The following is a 19,850-nucleotide window of genomic DNA, read 5'->3' as shown; positions in this document are numbered from 1 at the left end:
TACAGCTGAAGGCAGGAGTTAGACGACCAAGCCACCCAAGCGGACCACTCTGACCACTGGTCTAAAGTTGAAGGAGGGGGGCACCTTCCTTCCCCCTCTTCCCCCGCCGCCAACCAATTTTGTGACTTGAGTCCAGCCCGAAAAAAAAAAAATCTAAATGTTTCGGAAATGTCTAAATGAACCATTTCAGTTTGATATTTCCAACACACACACTGGCCAGGAGCTAACACTTCCCTGTTAGAGGGAAGATTAGAACCCAGGAGTCCTGACCCCCATTCTCCCACTCTAGCCACTAGGCTACACTCCCCTACCAGAGCCAGGCACAAAACACGGGAGTCCTGAGTCCACCGAAGGTGTTTTAATTGTTTGCTCACATTCCTCGCTCACGCTCAGCAAAGCCTCCCAAACGGAACACGAGGAAGCAATCCCAGCATTGCGCTGACTGTTTACAAGCTCACCAGTCACGTATGATGGAATTACAGCCTCCTAACATATGCCTGGTCCCTGGGACTTCCTTACTGTTGTCTATCCCTTGGTTTTATAATGAGAAAGTGACAGAAATGGAAAAAAAAAAGAATCCAAAACCCACATAGTAAAAGGTTTATTGGTAGGTTTGGCAGAATTCGATGCAATCATGAGTTTTGTTTTTTATTTAAATCACACAATTTGGCTTCTTTTTCTTTGCATCCTGGTCTCTGAGCCATGAGGGTCATGCTGGGATCACGTTTTCCAGCTTTCCTTGGCAATCACAAGAGCTAGAAACCTATTTTAAACAAACCCCTGAGACGCCCCCAAAAATCACAGGACTCCGGGAGTTGGGGCTTGATGGGAAAAAAAATACTAAATATCCCAAGAGTTGTGATAAAATTGTGAGAGTTGGCACCACCGTTTACCCCTGTGCAAAGTGGGTGTGAAACGCCCCAATCTGGCGGCATTTTACACTCACCTTGGACCGGCACAGCGGCACAAGGCAGAGAGGTTGGAGAGTCGGGTCTGGAGGCACGATAGTGAGATTTTCTCCACGCAGAAGTTGCACTGGTTCAGCTGAAATCTGTTCTTAAAGCGCTTTCACTGAACTGGAGCAGAGCGCTCATGCTGGCGTGCAACTGGCTTAGACCGATTTGACTGATACCCGTGCAATTGGCGTAGCTCGTGTTGGCTCTGCCTGGGCACCACAGAGGGAATTCCTGGCCCCTCGGGCTCAGTGGTGGCATGCATTGCTTTGAAGGGGTCGGGTTGCCTTTGTAAATCCCGCTCAGGAGCGCACAGGGGAGCATCCCCAGGACCCAAAGCAGGACCAGGCAGGACAGCCGAACGGATGTGCAGGAGGGCCAGGGATACAGGTAGATCTACCTTTAACACTGCCCTGTTAAATAACGTGCCTACAGCAACACGGCTTGTCGGGTCACCGGGACCCCTTGCTGGAGCCACAGGGATATGCTGCTCTTAATGCCACGTATGGGTGCAGAGAACAAGATCCTTCACCCGGGAGCACATGCAGGGGCAGATTAATAACGCATCTAGCTGTGGGGCCCATCACTTGAGTATCTGTGTCTCCTCTCCCCAGGCTGTAAAATGGGGATAAACAACCCTGACCCACCTCTCAGGGAACTGAGAAGTGGAATCAATGTCCACACAGCACCAGACCAGCAGCTTTCAACCTGTCCACTATAAACACAGCACCAGAACCCTCCCTTACTCTGCCAGGATCTAACCAGGACCCCCGCTTCCAGGCAGAAACATGAACAGGGCAGTCAGGACTCCCCGACTCCTCTCTGCAAACTCCAGGCTGAGAATTTGTGCCTTATATAAACGCCATGTCCTGTTAGGTTGGACCGTAAGTTCTTTGGGGCAGGAATTGTGGTTTTGTTCTGTATTCGTACAGCATCTAGCACTGAGGGGTGCCAGGCTCTGACTGGGGCTCCCAGCTACTATCGCAAAATAGATGATGATAGTCGAGGAGACAGTAAACAATACTCCTTCCTGCCCAAACAGGTGGGGCTTAAAGAAACCTGAGAGCGCTGCCTCGGATCTGTTGCAAAGCTGGAGCGCGAGTGACAGGCCTTGGTGCACCTGAGAGGTATTCTTTGCTGTTCATGGCGGTGCCTCGCGTCCCAAGAACCCACATCAAAACACAGGCACAACAAATGGAAACCAAGGACTCCAGACAACCGCACCTGCTGGCATTTAATTCTCTTCCTGCTGGCTTTGACCCTGACGCACTCCCCGCCGGCGTGCAGTAATCCTGTCTTCCTCTCCTTTCCCCAACAACATCCATCTCCGTTTATTCCCTGGGCAGCTGTTTGCATCATCTCTGATGCACACTCGTGGGGACTGGATCTGCAGGGTCCAAGGGCGGCCTGCCCAGGAAATACAGCACCGAGGTGTGGGTTGTTTGCGGCAGAACCTTTGTTTGCTGATCTTGCAGCCTTGAGTCACGGATAGTGGAGGGAGCCAGCCGAGCCCGTGGGGGCTACAGTGGAAACCTCAGAGCTGGCTACGCAGGCATCTGTGGAACCCACCGCTGAATGGAGTCGGGGGGAGCAGCTCCAAAGGTCCCTAGTGGCCCAGTGTTCTCCCCAGGAATTGGAATTAGAGGGGGTGTTTGAATTTACAGGGGGGGGGGGTTGGAAAATAACTAAAGGAGCTGGGGAAGGGGGGAGCTGCAGCGAAATCCAGACTCACAACTGCTACGGATCGGCTCAGCGGGGGGTCTCCCACACGCACCTCCCTCCCCCAGGGGTTACATGAGCCTTTGGCACTTCAGAGTTCTGGGACCCCCTAAAACACATACCCTGCAGTGGGGCTGGCCAGGTCGGACATGGCACGTTAGGCGATGGAGAGGGGGGGCCCAGTGGTTAGGATGCCAGCCTGAGACTTGGAAATCATTGGGTTCAATTCGTTGCCCTGCAAGAGACTCCCTATGTGACCATGGGTAAGTCATTTAGCCTCTCTGTGCCTCAGTTTCCCCATCTATATAATGGGGCTAACAGCCCTGCCTTATGGGGGGTTGTGACAATAAATAGAGGTGAGGTGCTCAGGCACGACGGCGACGGAGGCCAGCTTAGGACCTTAGTGAGATACACATCCGATTCCGCTTGCAGTGTTGAGACATTATTGGGGGGAAGCAGAAAGAATCCCTTTGTAGCTTGTACGGGGTCCTCAATAACAAAGCCACTCCTGGGAACACTCCTACCCCAAAAACATGCCATTAATGGGGACCTATTCCTGCACCCCAAGTTACTCCTCCCAAAGCCAGCGATCCCTGGACAGAAACCACCGCCTGTCCGATGAGTCAATCTGTGAATTTAAAAGGGATCAGGGAAGAGGAGGCAGCATGTCCAAGTGGCCAGAGCACTGGACCAGGACTCAGCAGACCTGAGTTCTATTCACAACTCTGCCACTGGCCTGCTGGGTGTCCTTGGACAAGTCACTCCCTCTGCTCTGTGCCTCAGTTTCCCCATCTGTAAAATGGGGTTAATCATACCGACCTCCTTGGTAAAGCACTTTGAGATCTACCGATGGAAAGCACTATATAGGAGTTGGGTATTATTATTATTTTATCCAGGGAAAGGTTCCCTGACCCAATCTCCCCCTGCCATCTCCTTCCCCACCCTGCATCGGAGCGTGAAGAGCCTGCCTGCTGAGGAGTGAAATGTGTGCAGGTGGGAGTCGTGCCAGCATGCAAGGAACAACCCGAAAACAGGGCAGCTCTGGCCAGGTCCCAAGAAAAGAAAATAGGGCCCACCCCACACCCAGGCTAGACATTCAATAACCACATTGCTGGGCCACCGGATCTCAGAACCTCGAGATCTTTAGCATATGACACAGGGCAGTGGCTGTTACACCCATGGTCCTGATGGGGAAGGGAAGCACATACCCTGGCCCAAGCTCACCCAGCGCGTCTATGGCAGGTCTCCCACATCCTAACCACTGCACCATTCTTCCTCTTATGCTGAGCCAGCTATCTAACACGCACCGCTTGCTGCTCGGCGCCTTTTCTAGCGTATGCAGCCTTCCTTCCATCCACCAAAATACCTCAGACAGGTGCATACACAGATGCTACCTAAAAACACCCGTGTGCACAAACCACACGCAGACACCTGCTGGTCTCAGTGGGAAAGTTTGAAATCCTGACCTTCATCACCAAAAGCATGAACCTAAACCACCTGAGCTGCGAGAGCAGCTCCCTCTACTAGGAGTTGTAGTAAACTTTTATCCTCTCCTGTGGAGAAGAGGAAGGGCTCTTCACACACGCACTACGGTAGTGTGGGTCTGTTGTATGCCCGGACACACCCACAGACTCAAACATTCCCCGAATCCAAACACGTCATGGACACGTTTAAAAGCATCTCTTCCGTTTTAAACACCAGCCGTCATAAAACTTCAGTGCTCCAGGCTGAGTTAATATGCTGGGCTCAGGAAGAGATGCCTTCATGCTAAAGCAGGAGACATCCCTGAGCATTCCTTCTAGGATCAGCCCCGGTTATTACAGGTCATTCTTCCAGCCAGACACCGTGGTGCCTGCTAGATTCATCCAAAACAGCCCAGACCACAGCAAGGAGGTGCCTCTGGGCCCCCCAGAAAGGACTGGATTGTGGCCTCAGATGTAACCTAGGAAGGGAGCTAAAATCAAGCACCCAGCTGGGTTTGTGTTTTGCAAACAACCTGCCATAAGAGTGGCAAAGAGGCTCCTGGATCATGTTACCGGAGCTGTCGCTCCTGGCTCAGCTGACCGGCAGCTTTGTTATCTTTACAACATAATGGGGGTAGATGGTGGCTAAATCAGCTGGCCTCGCATGGGAGGTGCTAACAGAAACCCCTCCCTCCCTGGGATCCAGATCCCTTCCTGTCTCCTGACAACACAGGAGCCAGGGGATGGAATTAAACAGTGGCAAGTTCGTAAATGATACCAGGAAATACTTGCCCTGCACGGTCTGCGGTTAGGCGGTGGAACTCATTGTCACAAGATGGCTCCGAGATAAAAAACTCTGCAAGGTTTAAAAGGGGCTTGGACACTTAGACAGGTAACAAGACGACGCAGAGCTAGGGTCGTGAATGCAAACAGATTGTGGAAGAGATATTAAACCTCTCCCGGGTCGAGCCAGGCTCTGTTTGGGATCAGGATGAGACCTGATTGGGGGGAGGAGGGGCTGATCATCTCACAGCCACTCCTGTGGGGTTGCTGCACCTTCCTCTGAAGCAGCCGGTGCGGGCCATGGTCAGATGCTGGGCTAGACGGGCGTTGGGTCCGAGCCTGTCTGGCAATTCTTATGTTCCTTTCCGTGCTGAATTCTCCTGATTGGGGGAAGTCCCTGGAGTACAAACCCAGGTGCTGCTCAGGCAACAAGAGAAGAATCAGGTTCCTAGGGGAAAGGGGGTAAAAATCTCTCTTATTAAGGCCCCGGTCCAAAGTCTGAAGTCAGTCGGCGTCTTTCCACTGGACTTCAGCACATGTTGGATCAGGCCCCAAGCGTATTGAGGGCCGGGGTGGGATCAATATCCTACAGTTGCTGGATGTCTATTTGGGTCCAAATCCATCCCCAGTGAAGACCCCCCAACAGGCAATGGACCAGGTCAGAGAACCACAGGGTTAGACGGGACTACAAGGGTCATCTAGTCCACGATGCAGGATTTGTTGTGTCTAAACCATCCAAGTTAGATGGCTGTCCAGTGTCATAGCCACAGAACAGGCCTGGCACAGCAATGACAGGGCAAGCTGCCCACCCTACAGACCAAAGTGTCTTGATGACACCCTGAAGGACCCCCGGAACTGCGGCTCCATAGCCCATTGTAGGTAGAGCTGGCCAGGAAATGGATTTTCCAGCTTAACATTTTTTTCCTATCCTGAATCTGGATAAAAAAGCCAAAAATTTCAGAAGTTTTCATGAAGCTAAATACTGGGGGGAAAAAGTCATTTCAGATCAATTGAAATGAAATGTTTTGATGTGACCATTTTAAACAATTCTACAGAACAAAGCAAATTTCAAAATGAAAAGCCATTTTGGAGCAAAAAAAAAAAAAAAAAAAATGGAAACTTTTTATTGGAAACAACATATTGCCAGCCTTTTCCAAAAAATAAATCCCCAATTTGTGTCCTAAACACCAGTTCATCACAATGGACAATTCTGCAAACAAAATTCAGCGTTGTCAAAACGGCCTTTTTCCAGATGCAAAACGGTTTTGACAAAAAATGTCAAACCAGGTCTAGCTACGGGCTCGCTGGCCTCTTTGGGGGCCACCCTGCACCAGTCCTGGGGGCTGTTTTTTGATGGGTGCTGAGAATTGCCCAGCTCATCTCATGCAGGCCAGTCATTCCGCCCCCACGACATAGCATGCAAGGGCAGTGATATAACGCTAACTGGCTGAGCCCCTTCCCCCAAGAGACACTTCAGCCCAGATTCACGCTGTGACTACAAGCCATACTGAGGAAACGAGCTAAGATCAATGTTCTGCATCGCTGGGGCAGACGTGATTCAAACATCCCCTGCCAAAGTCCAACCTTCCCAGAATCCAGGGAAGCCAGTTCAATGGAGGGGAGGCAGGGATGAATTTGGTCCAGCAGCAGCAGATTTGCACTTGTATGGGGCTTTTCAGCCAGCACTTTGCACCCATTAGAAGCAGATGAGATTCACCTGGGCGGCTTCCCTGCGGGCAAGTTCACAGCCAGGTTTTCCTCGGAGAGATGGGTCTGAAAAAACGTCCTTGTGGGATCCCTGCCAGGATTCTGTAGCAAAGTTCTCCCTTCTCCTTTTCTTCCACTCCTGCCGCCCAGCCCTGCAAACTCAGCTGGGGATCCGACCGTCAGCCTGGATTCTCTCCACCTCGCATCTCAGCACCCAAATTCTGCCCTCAGCAACACCCCAGCCAGGTGCCATGCCAGGGGAACCGAGCAAGCACTTCTATTGATAACACAGGACGTCAAATAGCCTGGAGTTCCCACTCCCAGAGCCGCGCTGGGCCTGCACGGCTAATGGGAATTATCGTCATTTGTCACTAAAGTCAGCACATCCGACATGGGTACGTGCAAGGAGCAGATCTGCCATATTTACACTGTCCCTTTTCAGGGCTGACCTGAACTTTCAACATAAACAAATACATCCACACGCTCCAGGAGGGATTTGCTGCTGCTCCCACAGGAGAAAACCCGACACCTGCTAAGGTCTTCTCTATGCTAGTAGGTTTTGTCGGTATAGTTACCCCAGTACCAGCAAAACCCTCTAACGTGGGCCCTGTTATAAGACTAGTTTATAATGCTTTCCCCCAACCAGCATCAAAGAACTGTCTCTATACCAGATGGTGCTGTGCCTGGATCGACGCTACAGCTGTTACCAACAAAGCTATGCTGGTAAAATAAAATAAAGAATAATTTTTTTTTTTTTTAAATCACACTCCTAACCTAACCCACATCTTCTGGTCCCACTTTGGAGTGCAGATCAGGGATTAATGTGGTAGAATTTCGAGATGGAAAAGACGGACAGGTCTGGTCTGCACCCAGATTTTGTCCTGGTATAGCTCGGGTGTGATTTTCTCCTGCCAGTATTACATCCATCCAAGCCCAGGTGGCATAGCTCATTCCCCTTATTGTGCAGGAACAGCTGGGCCGGTGGAAGCACCTTTATGCCAGTGGAGTGGCAAGCACACGCAGGAGGATTGTGTTGCTTTACCTATGGCAGGATGACGTTTCTGTCTAGAAAAGGCCCCAAAGGCCAGCCCCCGGGAAGCCAGTCTGAGGCTGCATTGCTGGTGACCGGCTGCTGTTCTCCATCTCAGCCAGAACGGCGAGAAGAACCGGAGTGAGATGGCGCAAGTGAGCCTACAGAGGGCAAATGGCAAACCACTCAGCTCAGGGAGTTGGGTGCATTTCACTTTCTCAGCTCCTCTCCCTCTTTCCCAGTGCGGCAGACAGGAGTTCCTATAGAATGGCATAGCCTGAGCTGGGGGGGGCCATTTCAAGAGGCTTTTCACTGATTACCATTTCCCTCCCACAGACCGGGAAACCGAGGCACCGAGCTGCAGAGCAACTTGTCCAAGGCCAGCAGCAATTCAGTGGCCGGAGCGGCTCTAACGCACCTCGCTTGGCCCAGGGGCTGCCAACCATCTGTAAACTTACAGGCAGTCAGTAAAAAAAAAAAAAAAAAAAAAAAAAATGTACAATTGTAACACGGTCGGTAAATCCGTAAATAAATGAAATGGGCCGTAAAATCAGGTAGAAATAAAACACGTATTTTGACAGCGATTGTCCTCGCTCAGAATTGCTTCTGGTATCACAAAACTACACTGACCGCGGCTTATCAATGGCCTGTTTTCTAGGATTGCCCAGGCCCAACTGATCAATCAACTGCAGCTAAAACCAGGGCGAAATTCCCAACTCCCCGTGGACAGGGCATGGCCAGGCCGCCCCTCTGTGCCCTTATCCTGTTGTTTCGGGTTATCTTTAGTGAGGCCAGTGAAAAGTTTACCCCCTCAGTGAACAAAACCAACGTCAGATCCTCATGTCAGTCAGAGCTCAATTGCAAGGTGGATGCCCCTGCCTGGCCTGGCTCTGGAACCCAGGAGTCCGAGCAGCTCCCTGCTCTAGCCACTACACCGCACTCCCCTCCTGCAGACAGGGCCGCCTGTAGTAACCGCTCCTCGTCCACACCCGCCTTCCCCGCCTGGCCCCCCGCCACCTCGGCAAACACGCTGCACCTTCCCCGTCGCGCTTCTCGGCGCCCGGCCGGGCAAAGGTGAGGCAGGAAGGAGCCACCCAGGGGAAGGAGCCCGGCGCCCGGGGCCGGTCTCGGGCGCTCAGCAGGCGGCCCCCGGGGGGCCAGAGACCCGGCGCGGAGCGGCTGCAGCTCGGCACCCGCCGCCCGCCCGGTGATGGGGGGGATAGCCGCTTTGGGAACGTACCTGCGGGGCGCGGGGGGGACAAGGGGCTGCTCCCCCCGGGCGGCTCCGAGCGTCGCTGCGGCGTTGCAGATCCGCTATGCCCGGGCAGGACCCCCCAGGGGCGACTCCTCCCCCCGCGACTGTGGCCAGCGTCCAGCGTCCAGCCTCCCTCCTCGACCGCCACTCGCAGAGCCCCGGCCCCGCCTCTCCGCCCAACCCCGCCCGGCCCGGCACCGCCCAGCGCCCCGGGTCCGCCCCGCTGCGCCCAGGGCGCGTCTCCGCCCGCAGCCGCCGGGGGGACCCAGCTGGGCACCTGCCCACAGGTGCTGGGGGGAGCCGCAGCGCCGCCCCCCCTCCCTTGACTGAGTTTCCATCCCCGCCCCGCTGGGGTTCCAGATGCGCGCAGGGGCGCTCCCCCCCCCCCCCGCCCCCCACCAGCTGCTGCGACGGGTCCGGCCACGGGTATCATTTTTACAACGCTGAAGGGCCGCCTGTCTCCACCAGCAGCTGCCCCTCCACACACCCCACTGCAGCAGAGGGGGGGAGATCAGCGGGGAGGCAGCGGCTCCCTTCTGCAGCCAGGGAGAGGGGAGATCAGTGCCCCCCCTTCCTCCGGCTCCAGCACGGACCCCAGCGCCCAGGGACCCAGGCGGAGCGCTTTGCCGTGCTCCCCGCTACAGCCACTGGTACACACCGTGCCAAGGGCCCTGCACACAGCAGCTGCCTTGCAGGGCGCCAAGGTGTTTCCTCCCTGGCTCTCTGAGCTCCTGCCCCAGCCCACAGTTCCAGTGAGAAGGCTGCAAAATACACAGGCCCCGGCCTAGGCAAAAAAAAAAAAAAAAAAAAAAGCACCTGCTCTGGGGAAGTCCTGAGTTCCAATCCTGCCTCTGATTTGCCTCGCTGCATGCCTCAGTTTCCCCTGGACATCTCGTAGCAAGGAGCCGAGATCTGCAAAGGAGTTTGGCTTCCCCTGGGAAGTCAGAGAGCACTAAGCAGCCAGACGTCATTGTACGCAGGGACCGAGGCTTGAAGGACGGGGCGAGTGCAACCTGATGGTGAAAGCAGGTGGGGACTAAGCCAGGACTCCTGGATTCAATTCCTGGCTCCAGGACAGCGTGACCTAATGGTAAGAGCAGGAGTGAGCATCTATTCCCGGCTTTACCACTTACTCCCTGGAGGACACCAGAGATGACATGTCCACATTTTACAGATGGAGAAACTGAGGCTGGGAGAGGGGGTGACACCAAGCTAGCTCCCCAGCTGGGTGAGGGGCTTCGATCCTTAACTAGATGACCCTGACGGCCCCTTCAAGCCCTCTGATGAGCATTGGCAGGGCGCTCTGCGAGCCTCCAGGGGAAGGCGCTGTAGACACCAGGGGAAAGATCAGAGACTCCCCCGGGTCAGTCTCCAAAGAGGCTTCCCTCCGCCCTCACTCACACGGGCCCGACCCAGGGATGAGCCGTGCCTAGAGCTGGCGCACACAAGCCACGCGAGGTGACGAGCGAGCCGGGGCCCCCCCTGGGAGCGGTGATAAGTGCGGCTGTGGGCAGGGCTGGACAATGCAGGGGACGCTGTTTGCCACGGTGACTCAGGCCTCCGTGACATCACCCTCCCCACACCCGCCTGCCTCCTTCTCCCAACAGTGGGTCCAGCCACCGCCTGCGGCTGACTCAGCTCCCAGCTCGGGGACTCGCTCTTCTCAGCCCGGCCGCGGCCAGCGTGTTAACCCTTCGACGGCTGCCAAGCCCGCCGGGTGCACTGGGAGCGAGACAAGGTGCTCGGGCAGTGAGCCCGCTGGCAGGCCACCCAACGGGAGAAGCCAGTCTGGGTGGAGGACACAGCCGGCGGGACCACCAACCAGCCCGGATCCATCCAGGTGGAGGAGGCACTTGGCCCCTGCTCAGTGCATTAGGTCTTTCAGGATAGGGGTGGGCTGTTGGATGGACCAGGTCTCTCCTGGGGGGGGGAGAGGAAGCACCGACTTTGGCACAGCAACATACCAGCTTGATTTCCAGCCTTCCAGAAGCTCGCAGGAAGGTTTTTAAAGCTCGCAGGAAGAGCCCTGCCCCGGGACTGGGAGCCCGCGGGTCCCACTGCCATTATAGAGGGAGCAGGATTAAAAAATAGTCCTGGGCAGGGCAAGGAAGGCCTTTATTTTAAGCATCCCCTGCTCCCTCAGGAGTTGTCAGAGCACAGAGGGCATTACAGCAGTGAGAGGGAAGCGCACCCCCTTACTGACCACGCGCACACACTGCTGCTTCCGGCGTTGCCTCGCCCCCCTCAAGCACTGATCCAGCCTGCCCCTACTTTTAGCGTGAGGGGCGCCCACAGCGAAAGCAGCCAGCCGCAGCTGGCGTTGGCAGCTTGGCTGTATCTCTGAGCGTGCCCTTTCTTCCACATCCTGGCTAGTTCAAGGAACACGTTCGCAGCCTTTTAAGCAAACAGGTGGCACCCGAGACCGTGGGGCAGGTTTCCAAAGAGGAACCAGCCCCAGGGGCTGCTGCAGGATGTAGTAAGAAGCAGGCCCAGCGCCAGGATGATGGGCACCGGCACTGCCTGAAGAGCACAGAGAAGTGGGTTGAGATGTTCTAAGTGGCTGTGATTTTTGGGTGCCCGATTTGGGACACCCTTCACGGGGCTTGATTTTCAGAAAGTGCCCAGGACCCACCCTCTGAAAACCAGACTCTTTTAAGGTGGCTCACGTTGGGCCCCCGACATCCCCAGTCACTCAGTTCTTGGGGGACAGGCACAGGGTCCTCTCGCCAGCGCACAAGGCAAGGCTGGGGAGAGGTGAGCTGGTCCCCTGGGAGCCGATGGAGGCTTTGAGGCTTAGGGTCCATTTTCAGTTCTGCTGGGAGGCGGTGTAACGGCGTGGGGGCCATGGGACAGCTCTGCCGTGGTCTTGGTGCAACTTGAGCACCCAGCACCCAATAATCCAACGGCCGTCAATGGGAACTGCAGGCACCCAGCACCTTGGAAAGCCTGACCCCTGCTGGACAAAGCCATCTTCATCTCACCTGAGGCCTCTGCCTCCTGCTGCCATGACTACAATTGGGTCTCTTCTCATCAGAGCCCCTGTACCCCATTTTCTCTCCAATCCTGCTTCCTTGCTTCAACCTGGGCAAGCTTGGAGAGGGGGTGGGCGGGCTAACTCCCCAGTGGTCAGGCAGGGCCGACAGCCAGTCGCACGGACGACTGACTCCTTGTTTAGGCTGCATCTGTTCAGGGAATCATCTCTTCATGAGCAAATGCACCAGGACGTCCACAACATGCAACCGTCTAAATACAGGATGCACAGATTCAGTTTCCCTATCTATACAATGAGAATAAGCCCAACTCACAGGGGTGCTGGGGGGGCATAAAGCACTAAGCTCCTGCCATGGGAAGCACACTGCAGTATTACCCCACGTAGAGAGAGACATGAAATTCATACATTTTACATGCATGCAGTGTTGTTGTAGCCATGTCAGTCCCTTCCGTTCCCCAACAGATCCAATAAAAGATATTAACTCACCCCTCTTGTCTCTACATTTTAAGACACAGTTTGGGGGCAGAGATCATCTTTTTGTTCTGCGTTCGTACAGCACCTTGTGCGATGGGATCCTGGTCCATGACAGGGATCCCTAGGGGCTATCACAATATCAATAAATAATGCTACCACTGTAAGGTCCCGGCTGGACAGCCCTGCAGACCGAAGGCTATGCAGATCCGACAGGGCCAGCCTCCTATTCTCATCACCCTCAGCTCCTTCTAAGGCAAGCAACCCCCAGCAGAACCTGAAAGGCAGAAAACAAAGCAACACGTGTGCAGGGCATATTACCCTGTTGCTGCTTCTCACCTGTTTGCCTGCAATCCATCCTACCGGAGATCACCAGGGAACAGAGGAGGCAGCTGCAATGGATGATTAACAGTCTTTCTTCCCAGTGCGGCGATCAGACCGCACAGCAGGCTCACAAGGAAAGCTCCATTGTTTGGGTCACTTCATACTAGACAGGACAAAGCGTTAAGGTGGAAGGAACAATTCTATGCTGGGAAATGGGATGCACCAGTTAGACCTGTTAGTTCAACTTGCAAGGCCCCCTTTCACACGCCCTTCGTAGAGCTCCTTTGTGCAGCATTAGCATCGATTGTTTCCTTGATCCTGCCCATTGCAACACTCCTCAGTCAAAACAAAGGGTGAAACCGGTGGCGGCAGCAGTTGGGATGAGGGGGTGAGAAATCCTGACTTGGAAACATTGTGTTTGTGACAAAGCTGCAGTGTTTGCTTTTAGCAGAGCCTGGGAGTTTGGGCCACCGACACAGCATTCTTGGATAACAAGACTGCTTCGCTTTGAGCGGAAAAAAATAATCCTGCAGCTATTTGAGCAGGCTCCTGTTAGCAGAAGCCGGGTCGAAGGAGAAAGGATGACAGGGCATGTAGGTAAGGTTCAGGGATGGAAGGCAGGAAGCCCAAGTTCTGCCACCTGAGAGTGCTTGAGGCAAGACATGGCTGCTTTCTCTGCCTCGGTTTCCCCATCTGTGAAATGGGGATGGTTAATTCCAGTGAGGAATTGAAAGGTTTAATTCATGAATGGCTGTGAAGCTCTCTGCGATTCTCATTTGGAAGGGGCTGGAGAGAGTATTTGTTCTAAGGCAAGCTAAGAAATTGGCACAGATCAAATTGAATCGCGTGCGTGTGAATTTAGTGCTGGTTGGACGGCCCTGCAGACCAAAAGCTTATTTGGACAGAACAGGCTGTGCAGTAGCAACAGGGCGAATTTCCCACTACTTACTGCCCTTGGGAATGGGCTTCAGACCTGGCCAAGCCCTGCACTCTCTGCTGAGGTTGCCAAAAACACCCCCTTCTATTCCTCCCCAATCCGAGGACAGATGCACCATCTCCTCCCTCTGATGGGGACCTTAACTGGGGTTTATCTGTCTTCCATTAATCCAGAATAGCCGCCCAAGGCCAGTCAGGGCAGCTGAGAGAAGGCAGAGCCCACACTCCACCACCAGAGCAAGGCAGACATCCCTAGAGAGCAATTCAGAGAACTGACTTGTAAGAAGTCACCTCATTGCAGGAGGGCACAGGTAAATTGCAGCACGAGAGGGCAGCAGACCAGCCTGGGGAACTTCCTGTGCGTGGTTTGAACCATGAGCTCTAGTTCTAACATGTGGCAGCTTGTCAAGGGGACCCTGGAGGGAGAGGAGCGAGTACCCACAGTAGGATTTTAACGTGTTAAACACATACCATTAACATGAAGGCAAGGGCTTGGCATACTCCTTCAGCTGGATCTTCCTCACTGCCCTTGCTGGCTGATGGTGTGTAGAGAGTCTCTACAATGACTAGATTTACTGCCCTTATCTAGTTATGGCTCCTGAAATGCCCCCGTCTGACTGTGGGATTTACTGGTAGGAGAAGAGACAGGCTCTCTTTGTGGTGTTCATTTTATTATAAAACCCTTGGTGCATACAGTCACACACGTCTCCACAGAGTTATCAGAAAAATAGCATCAATTGCTCACCGAAATACAGCAATGTTGCCAATGCTCCCTATGGGGCAGGCATCTTTCTATGGGGGTTTCCGTGCCACCGTTTGGCTGAGAGGGAATGGCACTAATAAACCTGCACAGAAAGGAGGTCTCTGTTACCGTCACTCGATCAATCCGTTCTAAGACACACAAAACGCGGGGGAGCCAAGGTGAGGGGCTGAGCTAAGCTCGAGGAGGATTGTGACATGAGGAGATCTGGTCACATACGACTGGCATTAGGTAGGCAGTGGTGATGTCAGAAGTGCTGCAGAAAGGTTCCCCCGCACACACACCTGGGACATTATTACCATGCTCACGGTATCTGTAACTTAATTACAACCCAACTGGAGATGTCTTTGTTCCAGATCTGCTGAGAAAGGGTTAAACAAACTCGAGAGTGCGACCTCACTGGCCACATGAATGATCCAAATCCCGCCCCCTGCCAGTACTGAAGTTTGAGTCCAGTCCCTGATTTGGAAGGTTTGATTGCTGTGGCTGCTTGTACACTGTAATTCGAAGTGGGATTCCTGAGCTCTGGGATGCTGGTTGCACTTGGCGTGGCTCAGTTCTTCTTGGTCTTGGGAGTGTCATATTTTCTCTTGCTCGAGTACCACAGCAGCAGAGGGATTCCGATGGAGGGAAGGGTCATCACTCCAAAAGCTGCCCAGTCGAGCTAGCAGAAGGGGAAAACCAATTAGAAGCAGAGTCAAGATGGGTCATGCACAGCTGAACTAGATCCTCATCCCTGAGCCACTGCGCCTCCCCCTTCGCCCCCCCACTGCCTCAATGTTTTGATCCAAATCTTTCAATACAGGCTCATTCCTAGAAGTGAGTCTAACGACCACGATGAGTTTTATTTTCACTCCTCTTGCAAGATTTTGCAGAAGTTGTCCAAAAAAAAAAAAAAAAAAAGCTTAGGATTCACCATGGGAATTTCCCAGGTGGCTTTTAATTTAGTGTCTGGGCTTCTGTTTTCACATCATGAGCAGCACACATAAAAAAGGTTAACGCTGATTTGAACTGTACAATCGCTAGGAGAAAATGGTACTTACAAAGTGAGGGGAAAACCTCCTGTCAAACTCCCTCTGAGCCAGAATTCCTCCCTGTCCAGGGGCACTGGTGAAACCAACCTGAAATGGAAAAACAGCATTTGCCCACTGTTCCTGGCATTGCAGGCACGCCTCGGCAAGCATTATGTGAGAAGAGAGGGGGACGATATATCATCCTTCTTTGGTTGTGTCTAGGAGACCTCGCTGTGCATCTCTGCTGCGAGATCTGCCGTTCGGATTCTGTACACGACCAAGTTCACAAGAACGGTAGTAGCCACTCACCACAACCTGCCCGCCCTCCTGTGCCAGGTAAGTGATGGTAGCAGAGGTGAAGTTGAAGTAACCAGCTTTGAGGGGCCTCAGGACCACAGTGTGAGATACGTTGCTGGCTCTGAATAGCAGAGGGTTAAGGAAACAAATTGCTGTTTGTCCCAGGTGGGTGGGAAGCAAGGCTCAGAACACATGGGGCAGGGTGGGGGTCTAACCAGCAGGTTTGAAATCTTAAACCACCTGCAACTACAGATTCTGACCCTTACAGGGGCAACTCATCTATTCCTCCTTCCCTGGCAGATGCATGGAGTTCCATGAATTTAATGTGCAGGGGCATGTGTTATGTGACCTGAGAAATGCATCTTCTTTGCAAGGGCACTAGAGATCCCAGGGGACTTTCCAGGAGAGCACGTGTTTACCCTCAGAGCCTTAGCCAGAAGTCAGGTGTGTTTGCATTTCAGGGAAGATGGATGGAGTTGGAAGTACTTGGGAATCAGAAAGGGCAAGGGGGAGCCCAGCAACAGACCCAGGATCTGGCGGGAGGGGAGATTGTTTCAAACTGCAAAAAGATACGGCGCGATCCTGTCCCACTTCACATTGAGCATTCCAGAGACGATGCCAAAATCTTCCGGTGGGAAAGAGTCATCCGACAACTCCACATCCAAAGCAGCGCTAAACACAACAGAGAGGGGTCAGGAGCAGAGCCCCGGGTTATGCATTAGCTGGAGCCCCACTAATGCTACAGGCCATTTCACAAACAGAGGAAATTTCAGTGCTAGCTGCTAAATTGACAGCAGGACTGAGCTGGAGTGAAAAAGGCACAAAGATGAGAGCAGGAGGAGGAAGATTAAGTGTCAAGGAGAAATGGTTGCCCAGCAGGACAGTTTGGACCTGGGGTATAGGAGACAGCATAGGTGGAAAAAGCCGAGAGGAGCAATGAAGCGGAGGACAAGGAAGTGGCTGTGGAAAAAGCCCAGGAAGCCAATGAAGGTCTAAGTACGTTGAGGAGGTGGGGGGGGATACCACACTGGCAGGATAAGAAGGTGATTTTTAACTGCAGCATTTTGGACACTGCTGGAATGATGATGCAGTCAAAGACTGACGTGATGAAGGCAGGGACCAGGGCTGGAACAGAGTGAGTGGTGGGATCAAAGAGTAGAGTGCCCGAACACGGTAAGACATGAGGGGGAAGGGGAGATTGAGACAGAGAGAAGCCAAGGAGTCTAAAAGAGCACCCCAATATTCAATGAATGCTGACCTGCTTCCCATACACAGGGATCCACTAAGACCCTTTCAGAGCCTCCAGAATCACAGTCTCCCCTCACCCCGACCCCCACCAAAAAAACCCTGCATGCTTCAGTCTCATTACCTGCAAAATCTCATGTCATGCCCCTCCCTGAGTGGACCTGATGGGGGCTCATACAATGCAACCTTCCTCCTACCAGAGTCAACAGTCCTAATGACTCCAGTGAGAACAGACAGTCATTATAACAACAGTAACAGAAAACCTTACATGACCCCAGTGGACCCTTCTGGCCTTATGATCTATTAATACAAGAGATTCATCCCCTCCATAAACTCCTGTCTCCAGAGCGCCCCTCCCTCCAGGTCACTCAATAGTAAAGGAGGAGCTTGAGAACTCTCCGAGCTAGTCAAACGCACACTGCAAAGACACACTCCTAGCAATTGTCCCTGCTCTTCTCAGGAACAGACACCTGACAGGTACCAAGAACACAGACAAGCCTTACCTGGAACCAACATTGTAGATGTTGTACTGCAGAGTCAGGTCCTTGCCCTCCACCGCATACCGGTTTAACAGAGACTTAGAGGCTAGCAGCCTGGCCCCCTCCTCGCTGTGAGCAACAGACAGCAGGGCAAACACGGCAAGAGCAAACAGCTTCATCTGGAAGGGGAAAACATCTACTGTTAACACCTGAGCTTCCAGACAGAGGACAAATCGAAGGTGACCTTTTGGAGGGGGCAGCAGCAGACCCAAGCGCAATGTAGCACAGTTATGTCGTGTGGTTTAGGACATCATACATGAAGGCATCAAACTATGGAGGGAGGGAGGGAACAGTCCCACTCAATACAGCTCCCGTGCAATTACACCTGCAATATCCTGGACACTTCTCTATCAGAATGAGACAACAGCAAAGCAGTGACCTGACACAGGGCTTCTTTTCTTCTGCCTGCTCTCTGAATAGGTGGTATATTTATTACAGAGACAGGGTGAGCGGGGCAGTATCTTTTATTGGGCCAACTTCTACTGGTGAAAGAGACAAGGTTGCGAGCGAAACAGAGCTCTTCTGAAGTAGCTCAGAAGCTTGCCTTTTCCACCAGCAGAAGTTGGTCCAATAAAAGGTATTACTTCACCCACCTTGTCTCTGATATCCTGGGACCAATATGGCTGCAACTACCCTGCAAACAGCACTGGTATATTTATTGTTACTTAGCACCATTAAAGGCTTTGAGTGCATTAGTACACGTGTTTTGTAAAGAGAAGCTTCTACAAACATCTAAGATAAAAAAAAAAAAAATGCTTCTGCTCTTTTTCCTTTTAAATCCAATGGAAACAATTTTAACACACATCCCCCCAAAACATTCCCTGCACTGTCTGCAAACAAACATTGCAGCGTTCTGCTAGTACCGGAGAAGTTTCAGTGACTAGAAATGATTGTGAAAATGATCGGCCTATATTCAGAGGAGAGGAAAACAAATGGCTTCAAGGTTTGTTTTTTCAAGTCATCCATGTAATGATATCAGCTATTAGCAGTAGAACGAATAACACCTCATTTGAGCCAAGTTAACTTGAGTGCCCATTTCAAGAGTCCACATTTCATCTTTACTTTCACACACACATTCAAACGTCAGGCCACATCCCATCCTTTCTTCCCAGACCCAAAGAGTGACAAGAGCTCTGTCCTGAGGATCTGACCCGGGCCCTCACTCACTCCACCGAGCTCCTATCCCAACCTTGGCTTTCTATCCTCATCCTCTCTACTGAGAGCTGATAATCAGACCTCAAAGATCTAGCGTGAGATTATAGCCAATATAAATGTGTGTCCATATAGCTTTCAGGAACCCTCTGATCCTGAAGGTCCTGAGATTTCTAGGCTACAGAGACATGGTCTTCCCTGTCCAGAACAAAGTCTTGATTGATTGGTGAATACAGTGATTCCTAAACAGTCAGCTTAGATCACAAAACCCTCCCCAGTAGCATTGTGAAATGATATTTTGATAACCAAGCGGTGAGGCAGTTGGGTCTGGGAAAGGATCCACCTATTCCGTATTGGCCAACGGCATGACAAGGCTGGAGAACCAGTCATCTAACTTAAAGCAGAATATGCAAAAGGGGCTGTTTAACAGTGCGGCTCTTTCACTCCCATCTCCTGCTCAGCCCCTGCACAGAGCATGGTCACGTCCTGTCCCCACCATCTCCTCCCGCCGCTTCAGATCACGGCTTCCTTATGCCCGACGTATCTTCGGCCTGTCCCCAGCCTCTGTGGCACACGCTGCTCCTTCGGCCAGGCAGCATCAGGGCCTGGCAGCTACTCAGAGCCACGTGTCTCCATTTCCCGGGGCCAGGGCAGGCAGCAAAGCAGGGACCCCGCCACAGACCGATCATAGGCGGCTGCCTGGAGCGAGGGGGGGCTTCGCTAGCTGCCTCCCCTCCACGGACCTCTGCTGACGTGTCAGATCTCCAGTGCCCTGGGTGCCGCCACGGCCCTTCCCCCCAGCGCCCCCCACCCCCCGGCTCCCCCCGACCGCTCTCCCCCCACCCAGACACCCCCCCCTCCCCCCTTCACTGGCTCCCCCCCGGCTCCCAGACACGCCCCCACCCCGGCTCCCCCCACTCGCCTCCCCCAGATTTCCCCCCCCATCGCCCCTCAACCACCTCGCTCCCGGACCCCGGACCCCCGGCTCCCCCCAAACGCTCTCTTCCCGGATTCCCCCCGGCTCCCGGCCCTCCGCCGCTTGGACACCCCCCGGCTCCCCTCCCAACCGCCGCCCACTGGGCCCCTCACCCCTCCCAACCGCCGCCCCCACAGCCCCTTGCCGCGGACCCCCGCTCACCTCTCCGGCCCCGATCGCCTGCGCCTCCGGAAGCGAGAGTCAGCATCTGAGCGGCCCCCACCGGAAACTCGCC

The 19,850-nt window shown here is 53.4% G+C and overlaps 1 protein-coding gene across 1 annotated transcript; it reads right to left on the bottom strand.

Moving 5' to 3' along the window:
- Positions 1-14,283: 14,283 nt before the first annotated feature.
- Positions 14,284-19,850, bottom strand: SSR2 (signal sequence receptor subunit 2). The gene is made up of 6 exons (XM_067569382.1): positions 19,778-19,850; positions 17,452-17,606; positions 16,277-16,375; positions 15,716-15,824; positions 15,437-15,514; positions 14,284-15,057 (listed from the first exon to the last, which is right to left on the bottom strand). Exons 2-6 carry the CDS (start codon positions 17,604-17,606, stop codon positions 14,947-14,949), a joined length of 552 nt encoding a protein of 183 aa, XP_067425483.1. The 5' UTR covers positions 19,778-19,850; the 3' UTR covers positions 14,284-14,946.

The sequence above is a fragment of the Emydura macquarii genome, unplaced genomic scaffold (genome assembly GCF_026122565.2).
Source record: "Emydura macquarii macquarii isolate MOO-44397 ecotype Brisbane River unplaced genomic scaffold, CSIRO-AGI_Emac_v2 contig_2924, whole genome shotgun sequence".
Classification (NCBI taxonomy): Eukaryota; Metazoa; Chordata; order Testudines; family Chelidae; genus Emydura; species Emydura macquarii.
Note: the sequence above shows the minus strand (reverse complement) of the source record. Positions and strands in the feature narration are given on the sequence as shown.

What these genes read in the sequence shown, in the direction of transcription:
- SSR2 (XM_067569382.1), bottom strand. Translation starts at nt 17,606, where the DNA reads ATGAAGCTGTTTGCTCTTGCCGTGTTTGCCCTGCTGTCTGTTGCTCAC. An exon ending in AAGTGGGACAGGATCGCGCC is followed by an intron (nt 15,825 to 16,276) that starts GTATCTTTTTGC and finishes TCTGCTATTCAG; the next exon opens with AGCCAGCAACGTATCTCACA. An exon ending in GGAGGTTTTCCCCTCACTTT is followed by an intron (nt 15,058 to 15,436) that starts GTAAGTACCATT and finishes CCCTTCTGCTAG; the next exon opens with CTCGACTGGGCAGCTTTTGG.